General features: G+C 48.0%; 1 protein-coding gene across 2 annotated transcripts in view; it reads left to right on the top strand.

Moving 5' to 3' along the window:
* The window catches only part of LOC139550519 (dynamin-3-like), a 40,634-nt gene that overhangs the window by 10,860 nt on the left and 7,260 nt on the right, over positions 1-22,514 (top strand). For both annotated transcript variants that reach the window (XM_071361455.1, XM_071361456.1), the window contains 12 exons: positions 328-488; positions 635-777; positions 876-1,011; positions 1,110-1,177; positions 6,943-7,081; positions 7,230-7,316; positions 7,636-7,706; positions 8,543-8,603; positions 12,964-13,077; positions 18,041-18,150; positions 18,633-18,747; positions 21,427-21,603. In XM_071361455.1, coding sequence (XP_071217556.1) covers positions 328-488; positions 635-777; positions 876-1,011; positions 1,110-1,177; positions 6,943-7,081; positions 7,230-7,316; positions 7,636-7,706; positions 8,543-8,603; positions 12,964-13,077; positions 18,041-18,150; positions 18,633-18,747; positions 21,427-21,603 — 1,382 coding nt within the window. The remainder of the gene's footprint in view (positions 1-327; positions 489-634; positions 778-875; positions 1,012-1,109; positions 1,178-6,942; positions 7,082-7,229; positions 7,317-7,635; positions 7,707-8,542; positions 8,604-12,963; positions 13,078-18,040; positions 18,151-18,632; positions 18,748-21,426; positions 21,604-22,514) is intronic.

Here is a 22,514-nt window from a genome sequence, read left to right on the forward strand (position 1 = left end):
CTATTGGAGTAGTTTCACCCTGTCCATCTGTCCATCTGTGTGTGTTGCCAGGTTCTATTGGAGTGGTTTCACCCTGTCCATCTGTGTGTGTTGCCAGGTTCTATTGGAGTGGTTTCACCCTGTCCATCTGTGTGTGTTGCCAGGTTCTATTGGAGTGGTTTCACCCTGTCCATCTGTGTGTGTTGCCAGGTTATATTGGAGTGGTTTCACCCTGTCCATCTGTGTGTGTTGCCAGGTTCTATTGGAGTGGTTTCACCCTGTCCATCTGTGTGTGTTGCCAGGTTATATTGGAGTGGTTTCACCCTGTCCATCTGTGTGTGTTGCCAGGTTATATTGGAGTGGTGAACCGCAGTCAGAAGGACATTGATGGGAAGAAAGACATCAAGATGGCTATGGCTGCTGAGAGGAAGTTCTTCCTCACTCACCCAGCCTACAGACACATGGCCGAAAAGATGGGCACCCCGTGCCTACAGAAAGTCCTCAACCAGGTAGGCTAACTGACAGACTGCAGACTGACCAGGTTATGAACAGTAACTGAGTCTCTCCTACAGGTTATTACATCCTTGCTAACCAGCATAAGAGGCTTGCTTAGCGACATTATATTTAGGGTCATTTTTGTGTTGTGTTGCCATAGCAATTGACCAACCACATCCGCGACACGCTGCCGGCGTTCCGTAGCAAGCTGCAGACCCAGCTTCTGTCTCTGGATAAGGAGGCAGAGGAGTACCGGGGATACCGCCCTGATGACCCGGGACGTAAGACCAAGCAACTGCTGCAGTGAGTTTCACACTCACAATCAGGGTTTGGGTCAATTGCGTTTTGATTCAGTATATTCAGTAAATCAACTGAAATTCCAATTTAAATTGTGTGTGTAGGATGGTGCAGCAGTTCTCTGTGGACTTTGAGAAGCGCATCGAGGGCTCTGGGGACCAGGTGGATACCGTAGAGCTCTCTGGTGGAGCCAAGATCAACCGTATCTTCCACGAGAGATTCCCTTTCGAACTGGTCAAGGTTAGATAGCTGGCTGATGCATATCTTGTTTCCTGGGGTGCTAGGCTGAAAAACAGTCTGTCAATCTCATTCTCAATCTCTCTTTCTCTCTCTGTCAGATGGAATGTGATGACAAGGAGATGCGGCGAGAGATCAGCTACGCCATCAAGAACATTCATGGTATCAGGTGGGTGTTTATTTTATATTATTACTGATTACCACTCTCATACCACCTCCACCTCTCACTCTCATACCATCTCCACCTCCACCTCTCACTCTCATACCACCTCCACCTCTCACTCTCATACCACCTACACCTCTCACTCTCATACCACCTCCACCTCTCACTCTCATACCACCTCCACCTACACCTCTCACTCTCATACCACCTCCACCTCTCACTCTCATACCACCTCCACCTCTCACTCTCATACCACCTCCACCTCTCACTCTCATACCACCTACACCTCTCACTCTCATACCACCTACACCTCTCACTCTCATACCACCTCCACCTCTCACTCTCATACCACCTACACCTCTCACTCTCATACCACCTCCACCTCTCACTCTCATACCACCTACACCTCTCACTCTCATACCACCTCCACCTCTCACTCTCATACCACCTACACCTCTCACTCTCATACCACCTACACCTCTCACTCTCATACCACCTCCACCTCTCACTCTCATACCACCTACACCTCTCACTCTCATACCACCTCCACCTCTCACTCTCATACCACCTACACCTCTCACTCTCATACCACCTCCACATCTCACTCTCATACCACCTCTCACTCTCATACCACCTCCACCTCTCACTCTCATACCACCTCCACCTCTCACCCTCATACCACCTACACCTCTCACTCTCACACCACCTCCACCTCCACCTCTCACTCTCATACCACCTACACCTCTCACTCTCATACCACCTCCACCTCTCACTCTCATACCACCTCCACCTCTCACTCTCATACCACCTCCACCTCTCACTCGCATACCACCTCCACCTCTCACTCTCATACCACCTCCACCTCTCACTCTCATACCACCTACACCTCTCACTCTCATACCACCTACACCTCTCACTCTCATACCACCTACACCTCTCACTCTCATACCACCTACACCTCTCACTCTCATACCACCTCCACCTCCACCTCTCACTCTCATACCAGCTCCACCTCTCACTATCATACCACCTATACCTCTCACTCTCATACCACCTCCACCTCTCACTCTCATACCACCTCCACCTCCACCTCTCACTCTCATACCACCTCCACCTCTCACTCTCATACCACCTCCACCTCTCACTCTCATACCACCTCCACCTCCACTCTCATACCACCTCTCACTCTCATACCACCTCCACCTCCACCTCTCACTCTCATACCACCTACACCTCTCACTCTCATACCACCTCCACCTCTCACTCTCATACCACCTCCACCTCCACCTCTCACTCTCATACCACCTCCACCTCCAACTCTCACTCTCATACCACCTCCACCTCTCACTCTCATGCCACCTCCACCTCTCACTCTCATACCACCTCAGCCTCTCACTCTCATACCACCTACACCTCTCACTCTCATACCACCTACACCTCTCACTCTCATACCACCTCCACCTCTCACTCTCATACCACCTACACCTCTCACTCTCATACCACCTCCACCTCCACCTCTCACTCTCATACCACCTCCACCTCTCACTATCATACCACCTACACCTCTCACTCTCATACCACCTCCACCTCTCACTCTCATACCACCTCCACCTCCACCTCTCACTCTCATACCACCTACACCTCTCACTCTCATACCACCTCCACCTCTCACTCTCATACCACCCCTACCTCTCACTCTCATACCACCTCCACCTCTCACTCTCATGCCACCTCCACCTCTCACTCTCATACCACCTCCACCTCCACCTCTCACTCTCATGCCACCTCCACCTCTCACTCTCATACCACCTCCACCTCCAACTCTCACTCTCATACCACCTCCACCTCCACCTCTCACTCTCATACCACCTCCACCTCTCACTCTCATACCACCTCCACCTCTCACTCTCATACCACCTCCACCTCCACCTCTCACTCTCATACCACCTACACCTCTCACTCTCATACCATCTCCACCTCTCACTCTCATACCACCCCTACCTCTCACTCTCATACCACCTCCACCTCTCACTCTCATGCCACCTCCACCTCTCACTCTCATACCACCTCCACCTCTCACTCTCATACCACCTCCACCTCTCACTCTCATACCACCTCCACCTCCAACTCTCACTCTCATACCACCTCCACCTCCACCTCTCACTCTCATACCACCTCCACCTCTCACTCTCATACCACCTCCACCTCTCACTCTCATACCACCTACACCTCTCACTCTCATACCACCTCCACCTCCACCTCTCACTCTCATACCACCTCCAACTCTCACTCTCATACCACCTCCACCTCTCACTCTCATGCCACCTCCACCTCTCACTCTCATACCACCTCCACCTCTCACTCTCATACCACCTCCACCTCTCACTCTCATACCACCTACACCTCTCACTCTCATACCACCTACACCTCTCACTCTCATACCACCTACACCTCTCACTCTCATACCACCTCCACCTCCACCTCTCACTCTCATACCACCTCCACCTCTCACTATCATACCACATACACCTCTCACTCTCATACCACCTCCACCTCTCACTCTCATACCACCTCCACCTCCACCTCTCACTCTCATACCACCTACACCTCTCACTCTCATACCATCTCCACCTCTCACTCTCATACCACCCCTACCTCTCACTCTCATACCACCTCCACCTCTCACTCTCATGCCACCTCCACCTCTCACTCTCATACCACCTCCACCTCCACCTCTCACTCTCATGCCACCTCCACCTCCACCTCTCACTCTCATACCACCTCCACCTCCAACTCTCACTCTCATACCACCTCCACCTCCACCTCTCACTCTCATACCACCTCCACCTCTCACTCTCATACCACCTCCACCTCTCACTCTCATACCACCTCCACCTCTCACTCTCATACCACCTCCACCTCTCACTCTCATCCCACCTCCACCTCCACCTCTCACTCTCATACCACCTCCACCTCTCACTCTCATACCACCTCCACCTCTCACTCTCATGCCACCTCCACCTCTCACTCTCATACCACCTCCACCTCCAACTCTCACTCTCATACCACCTCCACCTCCACCTCTCACTCTCATACCACCTCCACCTCTCACTCTCATACCACCTCCACCTCCACCTCTCACTCTCATACCACCTACACCTCTCACTCTCATACCACCTCCACCTCCACCTCTCACTCTCATACCACCTCCAACTCTCACTCTCATACCACCTCCACCTCTCACTCTCATGCCACCTCCACCTCTCACTCTCATACCACCTCCACCTCTCACTCTCATACCACCTCCACCTCTCACTCTCATACCACCTACACCTCTCACTCTCATACCACCTACACCTCTCACTCTCATACCACCTACACCTCTCACTCTCATACCACCTCCACCTCCACCTCTCACTCTCATACCACCTCCACCTCTCACTATCATACCACATACACCTCTCACTCTCATACCACCTCCACCTCTCACTCTCATACCACCTCCACCTCCACCTCTCACTCTCATACCACCTACACCTCTCACTCTCATACCATCTCCACCTCTCACTCTCATACCACCCCTACCTCTCACTCTCATACCACCTCCACCTCTCACTCTCATGCCACCTCCACCTCTCACTCTCATACCACCTCCACCTCCACCTCTCACTCTCATGCCACCTCCACCTCCACCTCTCACTCTCATACCACCTCCACCTCCAACTCTCACTCTCATACCACCTCCACCTCCACCTCTCACTCTCATACCACCTCCACCTCTCACTCTCATACCACCTCCACCTCTCACTCTCATACCACCTCCACCTCTCACTCTCATACCACCTCCACCTCTCACTCTCATACCACCTCCACCTCCACCTCTCACTCTCATACCACCTCCACCTCTCACTCTCATACCACCTCCACCTCTCACTCTCATACCACCTCCAACTCTCACTCTCATACCACCTACACCTCTCACTCTCATACCACCTCCACCTCTCACTCTCATACCACCTCCACCTCCACCTCTCACTCTCATACCACCTCCACCTCTCACTCTCATACCACCTCCACCTCTCACTCTCATACCACCTCCACCTCTCACTCTCATACCACCTCCACATCTCACTCTCATACCACCTACACCTCTCACTCTCATACCACCTACACCTCTCACTCTCATACCACCTCCAACTCTCACTCTCATACCACCTCCACCTCTCACTCTCAAATCAAATCAAAATGTATTTGTCATGTGCGCCGAATACAACAGGTATAGACCTTACAGTGAAATGCTTACTTACAGGCTCTAACCAATAGTGCAAAAAAGGTATTAGGTGAACAATAGGTAAGTAAAGAAATAAAAACAACAGTAAAAAGACAGTGGAAAACAGTAGCGAGGCTATATACAATAGCGAGGCTATAAAAGTAGCGAGGCTATATACAGACACCAGTTAGTCAGGCTGATTGAGGTAGTATGTACATGTAGATATGGTTAAAGTGACTATGCATATATGATGAACAGAGAGTAGCAGTAGTGTAAAAGATGGTTTGGCGGGTGGTGGGACACAATGCAGATAGCCCGGTTAGCCAATGTGCGGGAGCACTGGTTGGTCGGGCCAATTGAGGTAGTATGTACATGAATGTATAGTTAAAGCGACTATGCATAGATGGTAAACAGAGAGTAGCAGCAGCGTAAAAGAGGGGCTGGTGGTTGGGGGTTGGCGGGTGGTGGGACACAATGCAAATAGTCCGGGTAGCCATTTGATTACCTGTTCAGGAGTCTTATGGCTTGGGGGTAAAAACTGTTGAGAAGCCTTTTTGTCCTAGACCTGGCACACCGTTACCGCTTGCCATGCGGTAGTCGAGAGAACAGTCTATGACTGGGGTGGCTGGGGTCTTTGACAATTTTTAGGGCCTTCCTCTGACACCGCCTGGTGTAGAGGTCCTGGATGGCAGGCAGCTTAGCCCCAGTGATGTACTGGGCCGTACGCACTACCCTCTATAGTGCCTTGCAGTCGGAGGCCGAGCAATTGCCGTACCAGGCAGTGACGCAACCAGTCAGGATGCTCTCGATGTTGCAGCTGTAGAACCTTTTGAGGATCTCAGGATCCATGCCAAGTCTTTTTAGTTTCCTGAGGGGGAATAGGCTTTGTCGGCCCTCTTCACGACTGTCTTGGTGTGTTTGGACCATTCTAATTTGTTGGTGATGTGGACACCAAAGAACTTGAAGCTCTCAACCTGCTCCACTACAGCCCCGTCGATGAGAATGGGGGCGTGCTCGGTCCTCCTTTTCCTGTAGTCCACAATCATCTCCATAGTCTTGGTTACGTTGAGGGAGAGGTTGTTATTCTGGCACCACCCGGCCAGGTCTCTGACCTCCTCCCTATAGGCTGTCTCGTCGTTGTCGGTGATCAGGCGTACCACTGTTGTGTCGTCTGCAAATTTAATGATGGTGTTGGAGTCGTGCCTGGCCATGCAGTCGTGGGTGAACAGGGAGTACAGGAGGGGACTGAGCACGCACCCCTGGGGGGCTCCAGTGTTGAGGATCAGCGTGGCAGATGTGTTGCTACCTACCCTCACCACCTGGGGGCGGCCCGTTAGGAAGTCCAGGATCCAGTTGCAGAGGGAGGTGTTTAGTCCCAGGATCCTTAGCTTAGCTCCTATCCTCTTTTTCCTCCCACACACAACTGCTTTATTGACTGTTCTATTTTATCTCTCTTTTCTCTCTCTCTCTTTCTCTCTCTCTCTCTCTCTGTGCGCTGCAGGACTGGCCTGTTCACTCCAGACATGGCATTTGAGGCCATCGTGAAGAAGCAGATAGTCAAGATCAAGGAGCCATGTATCAAGTGTGTGGACATGGTCATTCAGGAGCTGATCAACACCGTGCGCCAGTGTACTAACAAGGTAACCTTTTAGTTTAGTCAATCCTCATTATGATGTACGCTGTCATTCCTTTCAAAAACATATTTTAAATTATATTATTTCCTAGGATGCACTGTAACAGGTTGCGTGGTATGTGTATCTGTTTGTGTGTGTGTGTGTGTGTTTTTAGCTGGATTGCTTCCCCAGACTGCGTGAGGAAACCGAGAGAATTGTGACCTCACATATCAGAGACAGAGAGAGTAGGGCCAAGGACCAGGTAAAATACGTATCTTTCTCTCTCACACACACACACGCACGCACGCACACACGCACGCACGCACGCACGCACGCACGCACGTACGCACGCACACACGCACGCACACACACACACACACACACACACACACACACACACACACACACACACACACACACACACACACACACACACACACACACACACACACACACACACACACACACACACAGTACAAATACACATGATTATAGTATAATTATTGACCCAGGGGCTAGTAATACTACACTGTAATTGCCTGCATGTATTGTTGACCATATCTTTCTGTCTCCAATTTCAGGTGTTGCTGCTGATCGATGTCCAGCTCTCGTACATCAACACTAACCATGAGGACTTCATAGGCTTTGCTAAGTAAATGACTGACTAGAACTGCCTTTAATGGCCTGCTGTTTTCATTACATAGTGGAGATGGGGGTAGGGGTGTGAGCGTTCGAAACGGATACTGAATACCTGCAGACAATACTTTAACAGACCTCTCCCTCTCTTGTCTGTTTCCCTTTCTCCTGTGCTAACCTCCTATCTCTCTCTCTGTCTCTCTGCTGTCTCTATCTCTTTCTCTATTTCTTTGCTGTCTCTCTGCTGTCTCTCTCTGTCGCTCTGCTGTCTCTTTCTGTCTCTCTGCTGTCTGTCTGCTGTGTCTCTCTGTCTGATGTGTCTCTCTGTCTCTCTGCTGTCTCTTTCTGTCTCTCTGCTGTCTGTCTGCTGTGTCTCTCTGTCTCTCGGCTGTCTCTTTCTGTCTCTTTCTGTCTCTCTGCTGTCTCTCTGCCGTCTGTCTGCTGTGTCTCTCTGTCTGATGTGTCTCTCTGTCTCTCTGCTGTCTCTTTCTGTCTCTCTGCTATCTGTCTGCTGTGTCTCTCTGTCTCTCGGCTGTCTCTTTCTGTCTCTTTCTGTCTCTCTGCCATCTCTCTGCTGTGTCTTTCTGTCTCTCTGCCGTCTCTCTGCTGTCTCTCTGCTGTCTCTCTGCTGTCTCTTTCTGTCTCTCTGCTGTCTGTCTCTGCTGTCTCTCTGCTGTCTCTTTCTGTCTCTTTGCTGTCTCTCTGCTGTCTGTCTCTCTGCTGTCGCTCTCTGCCCCTCTCTGTCTTTCTGCTGTCTCTCTTTGTTTCTCTGCTGTCTCTCTCTGTCTCTCTGCTATCTCTCTACTGTCTCTCTACTGTCTCTCTCTGTTTCTCTCTGTCTCTCCTCCATAGTGCACAGCAGAGCAGCAAGCAGAGCAGCAAGCAGAGTAATGCTGCAAGCCAGGTCAGCCAGGTGAGACATAGAGGAGGATCTGAAATACCCACACGCGCACGCGCGCACACACACACACACACACACACACACACACACACACACACACACACACACACACACACACACACACACACACACACACACACACACACACACACACACACACACACACACACACACACACACACACACACACACACACACACACACACTTGGGCAAAGGGTCAAGGGTGCCCTGGCTCACACAGTGGGCTGCATGCCATATAGGAGGAAACAGGACCATAGAGGAGGAAACAGGACCATAGAGGAGGAAACAGGACCATAGAGGAGGAAACAGGACCATGGAGGAGGGAACAGGACCATAGAGGAGGAAACAGGACCATAGAGGAGGGAACAGGACCATAGAGGAGGAAACAGGACCATAGAGGAGGGAACAGGACCATAGAGGAGGAAACAGGACCATAGAGGAGGGAACAGGACCACAGAGGAGGAAACAGGACCATAGAGGAGGAAACAGGACCATAGAGGAGGAAACAAGACCATAGAGGAGGAAACAGGACCATAGAGGAGGAAACAGGACCATAGAGGAGGGAACAGGACCATAGAGGAGGAAACAAGACCATAGAGGAGGAAACAGGACCATAGAGGAGGAAACAGGACCATAGAGGAGGGAACAGGACCATAGAGGAGGGAACAGGACCATAGAGGAGGGAACAGGACCATAGAGGAGGAAACAAGACCATAGAGGAGGGAACAGGACCATAGAGGAGGGAACAGGACCATAGAGGAGGAAACAGGACCATAGAGGAGGGAACAGGACCATAGAGGAGGAAACAGGACCATAGAGGAGGAAACAGGACCATAGAGGAGGAAACAGGACCATAGAGGAGGAAACAGGACCATAGAGGAGGAAACAAGACCATAGAGGAGGAAACAGGACCATAGAGGAGGAAACAGGACCATAGAGGAGGGAACAGGACCACAGAGGAGGAAACAGGACCATAGAAGAGGAAACAGGACCATAGAGGAGGAAACAAGACCATAGAGGAGGAAACAGGACCATAGAGGAGGAAACAGGACCATAGAGGAGGGAACAGGACCATAGAGGAGGAAACAAGACCATAGAGGAGGGAACAGGACCATAGAGGAGGAAACAGGACCATAGAGGAGGAAACAGGACCATAGAGGAGGGAACAGGACCATAGAGGAGGGAACAGCACCATAGAGGAGGGAACAGGACCATAGAGGAGGAAACAAGACCATAGAGGAGGGAACAGGACCATAGAGGAGGGAACAGGACCATAGAGGAGGGAACAGGACCATAGAGGAGGAAACAGGACCATAGAGGAGGGAACAGGACCATAGAGGAGGAAACAGGACCATAGAGGAGGAAACAGGACCATAGAGGAGGAAACAGGACCATAGAGGAGGGAACAGGACCATAGAGGAGGAAACAAGACCATAGAGGAGGGAACAGGACCATAGAGGAGGAAACAGGACCATAGAGGAGGGAACAGGGCCATAGAGGAGGGAACAGGACCATAGAGGAGGAAACAGGACCATAGAGGAGGGAACAGGACCATAGAGGAGGGAACAGGACCATAGAGGAGGGAACAGGACCATAGAGGAGGAAACAGGGCCATAGAGGAGGGAACAGGACCATAGAGGAGGGAACAGGACCATAGAGGAGGAAACAGGACCATAGAGGAGGGAACAGGACCATAGAGGAGGGAACAGGACCATAGAGGAGGGAACAGGACCATAGAGGAGGAAACAGGGCCATAGAGGAGGAAACAGGGCCATTGAGGAGGAAACAGGACCATAGAGGTGGGAACAGGACCATAGAGGAGGGAACAGGACCATAGAGGAGGAAACAGGACCATAGAGGAGGGAACAGCACCATAGAGGAGGGAACAGGACCATAGAGGAGGAAACAGGACCATAGAGGAGGAAACAGGGCCATAGAGGAGGAAACAGGACCATAGAGGAGGGAACAGGACCATAGAGGAGGGAACAGCACCATAGAGGAGGGAACAGGACCATAGAGGAGGAAACAGGACCATAGAGGAGGAAACAGGACCATAGAGGAGGGAACAGGACCATAGAGGAGGGAACAGCACCATAGAGGAGGGAACAGGACCATAGAGGAGGAAACAGGACCATAGAGGAGGAAACAGGACCATAGAGGAGGGAACAGGACCGTAGAGGAGGGAACAGGACCATAGAGGAGGGAACAGGGCCATAGAGGAGGAAACAGGACCATAGAGGAGGAAACAGGACCATAGAGGAGGAAACAGGACCATAGAGGAGGGAACAGCACCATAGAGGAGGGAACAGGACCATAGAGGAGGGAACAGGGCCATAGAGGAGGAAACAGGACCATAGAGGAGGAAACAGGACCATAGAGGAGGAAACAGGACCATAGAGGAGGGAACAGCACCATAGAGGAGGGAACAGCACCATAGAGGAGGGAACAGGACCATAGGGACACATACTCTCTTATTGGTTTCTTTATCTATCATTCATTTGTACACACATGGTATGTATACCCCAGTACGTTATACATCCTTTACCTGCGTGTCGCATGTTTTTGCATTTCATGTTGATTTTGGGGACCTTTCGATAGCTTTTGTGTCTTTTTCACTTGGATGGTGACACTTATTATTATGTCAGTGTGTACAAACCAAATGGATGTTTTTACATTCTGTTTACCATCATCCCTGTGTTTGAACCCCTTCTATATCATCAAGGTGCCCCCATGCATTTCATCCCAAGCCCTTAGTGAGAATCTGAGCTGCCCTGTTATGGGTGTGTGGTCTGGTTGGTGAGTATTACTCGTTGGGGTTAGGGTTGGGCTATGCCTGCTGCCTGCTTTAGCGGCAGCTAATGGGGATCCTAATAAAATAAAATAAAACATTTAAAAATACTTACTCTACTCTACTGCTCATTGAGTGTGGCTCCCTCTTGTGGCCACTTTGAGTGTGCTGCTGTTTATAGCTTTTTCCACTTCTCAAGCTTAAACCAAGGTATGCTAACTTGAACCCACTCAACTGCTATGGCAAATACATATGTCAAGTACTTTTAAATACTTGATCTGCGTTGATTTAGTTTGCCTGCTGTACAATGGAACCAATGGAATAGTCCCAAAAGTACAAACCCCAAGCTAAATCAACCATAACTCAAGTGTGGCAGGTTCCAGTCGTGAGGTTGTATCCAGACGTGGTACCCACGTAATGTGGTGCCCCAGGTGTTTTAACGGCCCACTTCCTTCCTGTTTCAGGCTTCCTCTCCTCCCGCCTCAGGCCTGATTGTAAGAGCAACAGTTTACATTACGACACTCCCTCATCCCTTTGACCACAGGGGGTTACCTGTCACAATCAGCCTCCCAATACAAATGGTGTTGGAAAAATCTTTGATTCGTGCCACAACTGAACAAAATTAAGACTTTATAAATGAACTGTTTGTGTAACCCCCTTAGTGGTTCTATGCCATCTGAGACACCTAACTTAATATTCACTCAATCCTGGGGCTTGTTGTGCCTGCTGGTTAACACACCTAACACAATGGACACTGATGTAGCACTAATGCTATAATGCTAATATTGTGTGTTTTGGGGATGTAATGAAGCACTAATAACCCAACAGCCACTTCTTAACACTGTGACACAGACCTGTGTTTGTGACTGTCACCCTAGTGCCTTGTTGTGCCAGGAGACTGTTACCAAACGGAACTCAGTCACATGTTGTGGTCTGGTTGAGTCACAAAGATACACACTGACACAATCGATTAACTTTGAGTTCTCACACAACACACTTTCTCATTGCATTTTATTATTCATACATCACATTTGTGCACAAATTGGTTTGGTTATGTATAGTAGCCTAGCAAGCCAGGTTTGGTTATGTATAGTAGCCTAGCAAGCCAGGTTTGGTTACGTATAGTAGCCTAGCAAGCCAGGTTTGGTTATGTATAGTAGCCTAGCAAGCCAGGTTTGGTTACGTATAGTAGCCTAGCAAGCCAGGTTTGATTATGTATAGTAGCCTAGCAAGCCAGGTTTGGTTATGTATAGTAGCCTAGCAAGCCAGGGTTGGTTACGTATAGTAGCCTAGCAAGCCAGGTTTGGTTATGTATAGTAGCCTAGCAAGCCAGGTTTGGTTATGTATAGTAGCCTAGCAAGCCAGGTTTGACAGAATGTGATTTAAGTAATCAGTGGAGGATGGGTACATTAGGTGTAGCTTCTGTGTTGACCTGACTGTTCAGTGCCTTTAAACCTGTCAGAATTGTCTTCCTGCCAATCACAACACCCACCACCACTATGGCCCCATCTCTTAACCCCTGTTCTCTAACCTCTGACCTCCGCCCCCTGCCCTCTCTACAGGTCATCCGTAAGGGCTGGCTAACCATCAACAACATCAGCATCATTAAAGGTGGGGCCAAGGAGTACTGGTTTGTCCTGACCGCTGAGAGCCTGTCCTGGTTCAAGGATGATGAGGTGAGTTAGTCAACCCTCTTCAGGGTGGGTTAGTACAGTAGTCAATCACAGTAAGTTTGATGCAGTTTATGGCTAGATTTCTGGTGTTGGTGGATTGGAACACCATTTCTGGTTAATGTCTGGCAGAAGGAAATTATACATAATTTTGAATTTCTGTCCAATTCCAATGTCATAAGAGTCTCTTTTGTTTGATATATCTGTAGAGGACATATTATAAATCATACCTTCTGACTACTCACTGAATCACAACTCAACGGTGGTTCCCCATTGGCTCTTCAGTGGTGTTTCCCCTCCCCTTGAGATACAGGGTGCTCCTTGATTGACTGAATGTTGCGTTCATCATAGCTTGGTGGGCTGGTGTCTGTCTGCCTGTCTGTGCCTGCTGTACAGGTTCCAGGAAGTTCTGCACAGCAAGTGTAGACAGGCAGACACACAGCAACTCCCGGAGTCAGCCAATCCATGCACTGGTCAGCAGATGACATCCATAGGTCATAGAAAGAGAGAGCGGAAGAGGATATAAAATACTTTTGAGTCCTGTCCAGTGAATATGGCTGTGTATCGACCACATTCTGAACATAGAGAGGATTAAACTATGTGGACTGCTTGTGACCCTATCAACTGTCTCGCCCACTTTGTCTGTCTTTGAGTTTCCCCATCTTTTATTTCTGTCTCTCTTTCTCTCTCTCCACCTCTCCTCTCTCCACCTCTCCTCTCTCACTCCGTTGGGAGTTAAGGCATTTGGTTTTCTTTTGCACAATTGGAACAATCCCAAATCAAACCACTGGTCACACATACTCACACTCATTATACAAACACACACATTTACACAAAAACGGTAATGTGTTGGCTTTATAAGGCATTATTTGATTATTAATAGGTATAGACATTAACTGGGTGGATCGTAGACATTCTCATGTTGCATTGACTCTCAAGCAGTTCTGACATTCAACCAAGCATTTCTTTACTTTTCTTGTGCGTTTTACTGTATATTTATTCTACACACACACACACACACACACACACACACACACACACACACACACACACACACACACACACACACACACACACACACACACACACACACACACACACACACACAACACACACTCTCTCTAGCTCTGCCCCCCCCCCCCCCCCCCGCCTCTTTCTTGGTGCAGTTGGCAGTTTCTCTGGAACAGCACACATTCTTGGCAAGTTTTTAATCCAAACATCAGCCTCCAATGATTCAGTGGGGAGAAATCCCCTATTAAATGACAATATCCCTCCCTCCCTCCCTCCCTCTGTTTCTGAACCCAATACCCCTTCAATATCCAAACCATCAATCAGCAATGCCAACCCACAGCCTCTAAAATACCACCCTAACAGTACAGTAAAACACCCCTTCATTATGCAAACCATCAATCAGCAATGCCAACCCACAGCCTCTGAAATACCACCCTAACAGTACAGTAAAAGCATTCCCAACACCATTGCTAATCCAAGCAAGCATACTACACCCACCACTAATTCCAATCTCTATACAGTATACAACCCCAATACGGTACTTTACCCCAACAAAACCACTGATTGCTATACATCCTCTCAACACCGCCATCTACTAACCCCACCAAACTACCAAACCACCAGGCCTCTCCCCTAGCTGGTTAATTATATCATCAGTGAAGTAATATTTTTTGCTGATTGCCGCTTGCACACACTGGGCAATATGAAGATCATCTTTCACACAATGGTTTGATCACAGAATGAAATGATTTAGTATTATATTTTATCACTATGAGTTTGACTGTATATTTAGGCAACATAGTTACTGTAACCGCCCAACCCCAATGAAGTACTAGAAGTATGTGTTTGTATTTGAAGCAGGAGTTGATGGATGGGTTTGACCACTGTTCTGTGTCTGATTCTATGGAGCCGCTGCTGCTCCTCCCTTTACTGCACCAGAGCCAATCAGGGCTGAATTCTTTGTGCAAGGGAAGCCTATACATTTCTATTACTGTTGTTCTGTACATTTAGCAGAAAGACAGTTTCATAGACATTACCACACATTGGTCTAGACATGACTATGACTATAAAACAACAACTTTGTTATAGCATAGGCATTTTCTTCAGGAAACTGATGTTATACATGTGTTGCATAAATAAAACAAGTCTTTAAAAAAGTGCAGTTACAACAGTCTCAAAGTACAACTAGGATGCCCTAGTGAGAACCGATAGCTAACACAGTAAAGGAGGAAGCAGAGACGATCACTCAGCTCTGGAAGATGCTCCATGGTGGAGTGTGGCTAATCAAACCCACTCCTTGAAAGCCAATGTTTCCCCAAAGAGAAGAGAAGTGCTTCCCTGCCCAGTCTAACCAATGTGCAGACTACTGTACACCAGTATGACAATGAACAGGTAGTCTGAACACTGGGAGGACGGAGCCGGACAGACAGACTCAGAGTGTCAGGCCATTCCATAGGCAGTAGGGCTGCACGGTTGCTGCTCTTTGCCTTCCTCCCTCATCCTCCTCCATTTTGGCATCAAGAAGTAGGGATCCCCCACCCGAACCCCCAAAATCACTGTTTTCTTTTCACCCGTTTGCGTCTCCTCTTCTCCCCCTCTCTCTCGTTAGGTTGTTTGTTTATTGTGTTTCTGTGTGTCGCTCCCCTCGCGGTCCGTTTGGGTCATGCCGGCCAGGCAGAGTATCCAGGCTTGACGTGGCACATTCACTCAGATGACCGACCTGGACAGACTGGCTGAGCACTATGGGAGGGGATATTACAAAAAAGAGAGAGGGAAAGAGAAAGGGAGGGAAAGAGAGTGAGAGAGATGGAGGAAGAGGGAGGGACCCATGTGGCCATATATGGGTTGGAGGGTCACTCCCTTGGGGAATACAACCTAGAGAGGTCTGCAAAGTGTATTTTTCATTTCTCATTTTCTACTCCCCTTGTTTTGTCTAGTAATACCCTACCATGGCTCTGCAGGGGTGAGATCTGGGCACTTCTGTTGTACCACTTTTCTAAATCCTTTGTTTTGTTTCTTCTTCAGGTCTCCCTCGCTTTCTTAACTTCACTCTGGAAGTTCTTCCCCTCCCTCCCTCCTTACCTCCTCTCCTTGCCTCCTTCTCTCCCTCCCTCCTTCTCTCCCTCTCTCCTTCCTTCCTTCTCTCCCTCCTTCTCTCTGTCTCGCTGTACTGTTAAGCGGTAGCAGATGTTAAGTCAACACCAGGCTGTCATTTAATCTCTCCCCCTCTCTCTCTCCTTTTCTCACTCTCTCTACCTCTCCCTCTCTCTCTATCCCTCTCTCTCAACCTCCCTACCCGACAAATCAGGCAGGAAGTGGGCCCCTCTGGAATGGAAAGAAAAAATATTGAAGAAATAAGAGGGGGAGGGTTAATAGAGAGAGAGAAAGAGAGAGAATGTGAGAGTGAAGAATTGAGATGGTGAGGATGGAGAGATGGATGGATTGAGTGATGGAGAATTTTACATGACTTTTTACTCTCCATCTTGACTCGTTGCACCCACCTTTAAAACTTTGTCATGCTCAGTGTTATCCAGACAAGCAGCCCTCTGTTTCTTCTGATGTTCATGTACACACCGCAGAGTCCCCTGAGTCCCCTGTGTTTCTCCACATCTGTGTTTCCATAGCCAGAAGGTTTCCTCCAGCCCAGCTCCACCTCCCGTAGCCAGAAGGTTTCCTCCAGCCCAGCTCCACCTCCCGTAGCCAGAAGGTTTCCTCCAGCCCAGCTCCACCTCCCGTAGCCAGAAGGTTTCCTCCAGCCCAGCTCCACCTCCCGTAGCAAGAAGGTTTCCTCCAGCCCAGCTACACCTCCCGTAGCAAGAAGGTTTCCTCCAGCCCAGCTCCACCTCCCGTAGCAAGAAGGTTTCCTCCAGCCCAGCTCGACCTCCCGTAGCAAGAAGGTTTCCTCCAGCCCCAGCTTCCCCTCCCGTAGCCAGAAGGTTTCCTCCAGCCCCATCTCCCTCTCCCGTAGCCAGAAGGTTTCCTCCAGCCCAGCTCTACCTCCCGTAGCCAGAAGGTGTCCTCCAGCCCCATCTCCCTCTCCCGTAGCAAGAAGGTTTCATCCAGCCCCAGCTCCACCTCCCGTAGCAAGAAGGTTTCCTCCAGCCCCATCTCCCTCTCCCGTAGCAAGAAGGTTTCATCCAGCCCAGCTCTACCTCCCGTAGCCAGAAGGTTTCCTCCAGCCCCATCTCCCTCTCCCGTAGCAAGAAGGTTTCATCCAGCCCCAGCTCCACCTCCCGTAGCCAGAAGGTTTCCTCCAGCCCCAGCTCCACCTCCCGTAGCAAGAAGGTTTCCTCCAGCCCAGCTCCACCTCCCGTAGCCAGAAGGTTTCCTCCAGCCCAGCTCCACCTCCCGTAGCCAGAAGGTTTCCCCCAGCCCCATCTCCCTCTCCTGTAGCCAGAAGGTTTCGTCCAGCCCCAGTTCCCTCTCCCGTAGCCAAAAGGTTTCCTCCAGCCCCAGCCCCCCCTCCCCCACCCCATAGCCAGAAGGTTTCCTCCAGTCCCAGGTCCCCCTCCCTTACAGATGTACCGTGGAGAACGACTGTGTCTTGACCAACACACTAATGACTTCCACATGTAGGCTTTCTCTTTCTCTCTCCCTTACCCTCCCTCTCCTGCCCCGCTCTACCTCTCACTCTCATTATTCCTCCCTTTTTCCATCTCCCCTCTTTCTCCCCCTCTGTGCTCCCCCACCCTCTCTCCTCTCCCCTGCGCTCCCCCTAACTTGTCCCTTTCCTTACCCTTGTCTCCACATTCCCCTTCTCTCTCTTTCTCCCTGGATCGTCGCCCAATTAAGCCAATCTCTTGATTAAAAATCAAACCGAAAAATATACATCATTTGACACACAGAGATCAGACAGCAATCAGAAAAGAAGTAGGCATTTCCCTGCCATGGTTCTTTGCATTTGCTTGTTTCTATTGTCAAACCTGATGGCCTCTTCCTTTCTGTTTGTGTTTCTCAGGAGAAGGAGAAGAAATACATGCTCCCTCTTGACAACCTGAAGGTGCGAGACGTGGAGAAAGGCTTTATGTCCAGCAAGCACGCCTTCGCCATCTTCAACACCGAGCAGAGGTCTGGACCCAGACACATCCTCATAAAGTTCACTTTTAATATTGTAGCGGTACACTCTTCAAAAAAAGGATTCTTCGGCTGTGCCCTTAGGGAAACCTTTTTGGTTCCATGTAGAACTCTGTCTGTTATCCAGGTAGAACCCTCTGTGAAACCCATAAGGGTTCTACCTGGAACCAAAAATGGTTATTCAAAGAGTTCACCTATGGGGACAGCCGAAGAACTCTTTTAGGTTCTACTGTTGATAGCACCTTTTTTTCTAAGTGTACTTTTACTTTAAATATTCCTACTTTGGTACCACTACTTCTAATAATAAAAATACAAACTGTACAGGAAGACAGAAACCAACGTGGCTGGTGGGATTCTTCTCTTCCTAGGCTTTATTGAACTAGATGGGCCTGCCACCCCCTGCCTTGACCCCTAAGGGGACCTGGAAGCAGTGTAACTATCTTCCTCATCCCCTCCCCTGTGTTGTGGTCCGACAGGAACGTGTACAAGGACAACCGTTTCCTGGAGCTGGCCTGTGACACTCAGGATGAGGTGGACAGTTGGAGGGCTTCTCTCCTACGCGCTGGAGTCTACCCCGAAAGATCTTCTAATGTGAGTGACTGCTGCACGGGCCATCAGCGTTGGGGACAATTCCATTTCCATTCAGTCTATTCACAAAGCCAGCCGAATTGGCTGAATCTAAGTGGAATTGACCTCGACCCTGGTGCCCACCACTGTGACCCCTTCCTGTGGCATCACCCCATATTAGTCACTGACTCACTGTAACTCCTGTCCACCACATCTGCCCTGTTTATCCTTTTACGTATTACCCATGACTACCCCTCACTCCCTTCCCATGTTACACTTCTGTCATATCTATTCTTATTATTTATGAATTTTTCTTAAACCTGTGTGCTTGCATGGTTATGTACAGTGCTAAATATGCATTTTGAATGTATAATCCAGTATACAGTACCAGTCAAAAGTTTGGACACACCTACTCATTCTAGGGTTTTTCTGTATATTTACTATTTTCCACATTGTAGAAGAATAGTGAAGAATGAAATCATGTAATAACCAAAAAAGTATTAAACAAATGAACATATATTTGAGATTTGAGATTCTTCAAAGTAGCCACCCTTTGCCTTGATGACAGCTTTGCACACTCTTGGCATTCTTTCAACCAGCTTCACCTGGAATGCTTTTCCAACAGTCTTGAAAGAGTTCCCACATATGCTGAGTACTTGTTGGCTCCAACTCATCCCAAACCATCTCAATGGTCGGGGGATTGTGGAGGCCAGGTCATCTGATGCAGCACTCCATCACTCTCCTTCTTTGTCAAATAAAATAGCCCTTACACAGCCTGGAGGTGTGTTGGGTCATTGTTCTGTTGAAAACCATATGATAGTCCCACTAAGCGCATACCAGATGGGATGGTGTATCGCTGCAGAATGCTGTGGTAGCCATGCTGGTTAAGTGTGCCTTGAATTCTAAATAAATCACTGACAGTGTCACCAGCAAAGCACCCCCACACCATCACACCTCCTCCATGCTCCACTGTGGGAACCACACATGCAGAGATCATCCATTCACCTACTCTGCGTCTCACAAAGACACAGCGGTTGGAACCAAACATCTCAAATTTGGACTCATCAGACCAAAGGACATATTTCCACCGGTCTAATGTCCATTGCTCGTGTTTCTTGGCCCAAGCAAGTCTCTTCTTCATATTGGTGTCCTTTAGTAGTGGTTTCTTTGCAGCAATTCAACCATGAAGGCCTGATTCACACAGTCTCCTCTGAAAAGTTGATGTTGAGATGTGTCTGTTACTTGAACTCTGTGAAGCATTTATATGGGCTGCAATTTCTGAGGCTGGTAACTCTTATTGTCACGCCCTGACCGTAGAGATCCTTTTTATGTCTCTATTTTGGTTGGTCAGGGCGTGAGTTTGGGTGGGCATTCTATGTCTGGTGTTCTATGTTGTCCTTGTTTTGTATTTCTGTGTGTTTGGCCTGGTATGGTTCTCAATCAGAGGCAGCTGTCTATCGTTGTCTCTGATTGAGAATCATACTTAGGTAGCCTGTTCCCACCTGTGTTTGTGGGTGGTTGTTTTCTGTTTAGTGTATGTCACCTTGCAGAACTGTTCGTTTATCGTTTTTGTTGTTTTGTTCTAGTATTCGTATTCATTAAAAGGTATTATGAATACTTACCACGCTGCACCTTGGTCTTCTCCTTCTCCTCTATACGACGATCGTTACACTTATCGTCTACAGCAGAGGTAACTCAGGATCTTCCTTTCCTGTGGCGGTCGTCATGAGAGCCAGTTTCATCATAGCACTTGATGGTTTTTGCGACTGCACTTGAAGAAACTTTCACATTTCTAGAAATGTTCCGCGTTGACTGACCTTCATGTCTTAAAGGAATGATGGACTGTCGTTTCTCTTTGCTTATTTGAGCTGTTCTTGCCATAATATGGACTTGGTCTTTTACCAAATAGGGCTATCTTCTGTATACCACCCCTACCTTGTAGCAATACAACTGATTCTCTCAAACGCATTAAGAAGGAAATCATTTCCACAAATTAACTTTTAACAAGGCACACCTGTTAATTGAAATGCATTCCAGCTGACTACCTCATGAAGCTGGTTGAGAGAATGCCAAGAGTGTGCAAAGCTGTCATCAAGGCAAAGGGTGGCTACTTTGAAGAATCTCAAATCTCAAATATATTTTGATTTGTTTAACACTTTTTTAGTTACTACATGATTCCATGTGTTTTTTCATAGTTTTGATGTCTTCAATATTATTCTACAATGTAGAAAATAGTACAAATAAAGAAATACACTTAAATGAGTAGGTGTGTCCAAACTTTTGACTGGTACTGTATATTTTTACAATTTAAAAAGTCATATCTCTCCTATCACTTCCCAAGTGACTCATCATATCACTTTAATCTCTCCGTCCTCTGTCTTTCTCCCTGAAGATTGATGTAAGTGTGAAGATTATGTAACTAGTCACAATAGCTGTAGGCTACATTTTGTCGATATGCTATTCGTACTTGTAACTCATTTTTGATAAAATATTTTAGCCCTTTTTAAAAGCCTGTGCTATGGTTGTTTCTGATGTACAGAGCTTTGTTATTTCCGTTTGTAATGAAAAGCGCACTACAAATAAAGTTATTATTATTATTATTTGTCATTGATATACACAATTTTTCTGCATCTAAAGATGCAAGCCACTAGCTCTGTATTGCTAAATACAGGTGTGTTAAAACTAAAAGCCCTTTTCCTCCAGGTGGAGAGTGAGGGGGGCGGTTCCTCGTCCTCATCCCAGGACAATTTTTCCATGGACCCTCAGCTGGAGCGGAAAGTGGAAACCATCCGCAACCTGGTCGACTCCTACATGGCCATCGTTAACAAGTGCATCCGCGACCTCATGCCCAAGACCATTATGCACCTCATGATCAGCAACGTAAGAGACCTCTGCTTCACGCTGGCATAGTGCTGTCAGAACTGGGTTCAAATGGTAGTTGAAATCTTTAAAATACCTTCAGCGTCAGCTTGAGCCTGACTGGTGTGCAACTTTTTAGATTATTCTAATGGTTTCTTTGTGCCAGGCAAGCTAAATCAAATCAAATCAATAAAAATTCAAATCAGATTTTATTTGTCACATAAACAACAGTTGTAGACCGACAGTGAAATGCTTACTTAACGAGTCCTTTTCCAACAATGGAAAGTTATATATATACAGGAAGTACCAGGTAATAACATTGCTATATACAGGAAGTACCAGGTAATAACATGGCTATATACAGGAAGTACGAGGTAATACGATGGCTATATACAGAGAGTACCAGGTAATAACATGGCTCTATACAGGGAGTACCAGTTAATAACATGGCTATATACAGAGAGTACCAGGTAATAACATGGCTATATACTGAAAGTACCAGGTAATAACATGGCTATATACTGAGAGTACCAGGTAATAACATGGCTATATACTGAGAGTACCAGGTAATAACATGGCTATATACTGAGAGTACCAGGTAATAACATGGCTCTATACAGGGAGTACCAGGTAATAACATGGCTCTATACAGGGAGTACCAGGTAATAACATGGCTATATACTGAGAGTACCAGGTAATAACATGGCTATATACTGAGAGTACCAAGTAATAACATGGCTATATACAGGGAGTACCAGGTAATAACATGGCTATATACAGGAAGTATGAGGTAATACGATGGCTATATACAGAGAGTACCAGGTAATAACATGGCTCTATACAGGGAGTACCAGTTAATAACATGGCTAAATACAGGGAGTACCAGTTAATAACAAGGCTATATACAGAGAGTACCAGGTAATAACATGGCT

The sequence above is a fragment of the Salvelinus alpinus genome, chromosome 23, assembly GCF_045679555.1.
Source record: "Salvelinus alpinus chromosome 23, SLU_Salpinus.1, whole genome shotgun sequence".
In the NCBI taxonomy this organism is placed as follows: Eukaryota; Metazoa; Chordata; class Actinopteri; order Salmoniformes; family Salmonidae; genus Salvelinus; species Salvelinus alpinus.